The sequence below is a fragment of the Austrofundulus limnaeus genome, unplaced genomic scaffold, assembly GCF_001266775.1.
Source record: "Austrofundulus limnaeus strain Quisiro unplaced genomic scaffold, Austrofundulus_limnaeus-1.0 Scaffold0, whole genome shotgun sequence".
Taxonomy (NCBI): Eukaryota; Metazoa; Chordata; class Actinopteri; order Cyprinodontiformes; family Rivulidae; genus Austrofundulus; species Austrofundulus limnaeus.
Genome location: NW_013952402.1, coordinates 3763322 through 3765497, shown reverse-complemented (window position 1 = coordinate 3765497; position 2176 = coordinate 3763322). Strand labels below are relative to the sequence as shown.

Sequence of the window (2176 nt, the reverse complement as noted above, 5' to 3'; positions counted from 1 at the left end):
AAATTATTTTATTTGATTGAAGATGCTTCTTGTTTGATTGAATAATAAAAACACAAATTTACCTCCATATGTATTGATCACAGCCAAGTTTATTTGTACGTTTAATGGTTAAATGATGTCAACAATGCAATGTTAGCTTCTCGTATTTTGAGGACTTCATTTAGATTTTATTTTATTTTTCATTTAATTTAATTTAATTTTATTCTGCCTTTTGTCAAGGGTAGAATATTTTAAATTTCAGTTTTTCAGCAAGTCATTGTTTTGTTTATATTCCACTTAAATCAAYGCAGAATCAAACAGTATTCAGTCTGAATACCACAGTCTTTTTTGTTTTTAAAATCATAATTAAGTTTGAACTATTGGAAAGTCAACATTAAGTATATATCCCCACAGGAAAGAGTGACCTAACAGTCGATGCTCTCAAGCTTCACAATGAGCTGCAGGCTGGTCCTCTGGAGCACGCCGCAGGCGACCGTAAAGATGCCTTTATGGAAGAGGAGCCTGATGAGAAGTTTTCAGAAAGAACATCGGGCACCTTCCTCAGTGGCCTGTCTGATTGCTCAAACCTCACTTTCAGGAAGGTGCAGCGCTTCTGGGAGTCCAACTCTGCTGCACACAAAGAGGTGAAAACTGTATTTAAGGGACATCTTGAGCATGGGACAAAATTATAAAATGTAAAGTTTGCTTGTTGCTGAAATTATGTGCGTGATATGATTCACAGATTTGTGCAGTTTTGGCGGCTGTTACTGAGGTGATTCGTGGTCAGGGAGGGAAGGAAACTGAAACAGAGTACTTTGCTGCTTTGGTGAGTGTTGCCTTTAAAGTCTATTACGTAATAATTTATCACATTCTTTAATTTATGTCAAATTAGTTAGTAGGTTTGTGTCATAAAAATAAATTTTCATCTGTTTTTGTATTGTTTGTTCTTTTAGATGACCACCCTGGAAGTTGTAGAGTCTGCAGAGTCTCAAGCTGCAGTTGCATATCTTCTTAACCTCRTCATGAAACGGTATAAAGTTTTTATCCTTCTTTCCTCTCAGCAGAACCCTCAGATCACATCATCATATCTTTTTTYTCTCTCCTGGAAACACTGTTGAACTTCTCTGTGTTTGGCATTGCCTAGAGTTCCTGCTCCTGTGCTGAAGAACAAGTTCTCGGACACCTCCAAGGCCCTGATCGATGTCATGTCTAAGCAGGCCATGTCTGACACGTCTTCAGCACTTCGATGGGTGAGAGGATTTGTTTGCTTGTTGTTGTTGTTTTTTAAATTATGTTTGCAAAGATAGATCTTTATTTTTCGTTGCATTTATAGGTCCTGTCATGCCTTGCCACTTTGTTGAGAAAACAAGATGTTTCAGTTTGGAGTTATTCATCTACTCTGCAGGCTTATCATGGCCTGCTCAGCTTCACTGTGCACAGCAAGCCTAAGGTTTGTAGCTTCCTGTATACCTCTGGTGTTGCCCGCCTTAATGGCATTCATGGAAATTCTAAGTAGTCAAACGCTCTCTCTTTTTTTTTTTTTTCAGGTGCGTAAAGCAGCACAGCAAGGTGTTTGCTCCATCCTCAGAGGCAGTGACTTCCTGTTTACAGATGATGCTCCAACACATCACCCTGCTGCAGTTACAACAGCCAAGTTCTGTGTCAAAGAAATGGAACAGGCAGGAGGTAAGGCCCTATGGTGGTTGATCTAATTGACTTGCACACCAAATAAACCTCCATCCTGCAGAATGTTTGGCACATTAAAGGTTGTTAAAAAGGGACATATTATGCAAAAAAAAAGAGAGCATTTTGTTACAGCTGGTAAAATAAGTATTGAACACGTCACCATTTTTCTCAGTAAATACAGTATATTACTAGAGGTGCTAATGACATGAAATTTTCACCAGATGTCGGTAACAACCCAAGTGATCCATACATACAAAGAAATCAAACCAATATAAAATCTTACAGCAGCAGAACTATGATGATGCATAAATAATGTTTCTGTCACATTGTTATATTTTCAGTCTCACCAGGTAAGGAAAGAGCTTCTTACTGACAGTAACTGAGTTCAGTCTCTGTTACCATGGTGATTTAACCTGGCCTAAAGAAATCCTTCTTTGTGACTGAAAACTTTGTTTATAGTTGTCTGATCTGTTCTCTTCAGTTTGTATCCAGCTTTCTGATCCACTGACAG

General features: G+C 38.2%; 1 protein-coding gene across 1 annotated transcript in view; it reads left to right on the top strand.

The window, feature by feature from the left end:
• Positions 1–1665, top strand: part of rrp12 (ribosomal RNA processing 12 homolog) — a gene marked incomplete at its 3' end in the record, with an annotated part of 4495 nt that extends 2830 nt beyond the window's left edge. Inside the window, 6 exon segments of the mRNA XM_014025495.1 lie at positions 394–623; positions 722–805; positions 933–1009; positions 1124–1229; positions 1313–1429; positions 1527–1665. Coding sequence (XP_013880949.1) covers positions 394–623; positions 722–805; positions 933–1009; positions 1124–1229; positions 1313–1429; positions 1527–1665 — 753 coding nt within the window.
• Between the last annotated feature and the right edge of the window lie 511 nt (positions 1666–2176).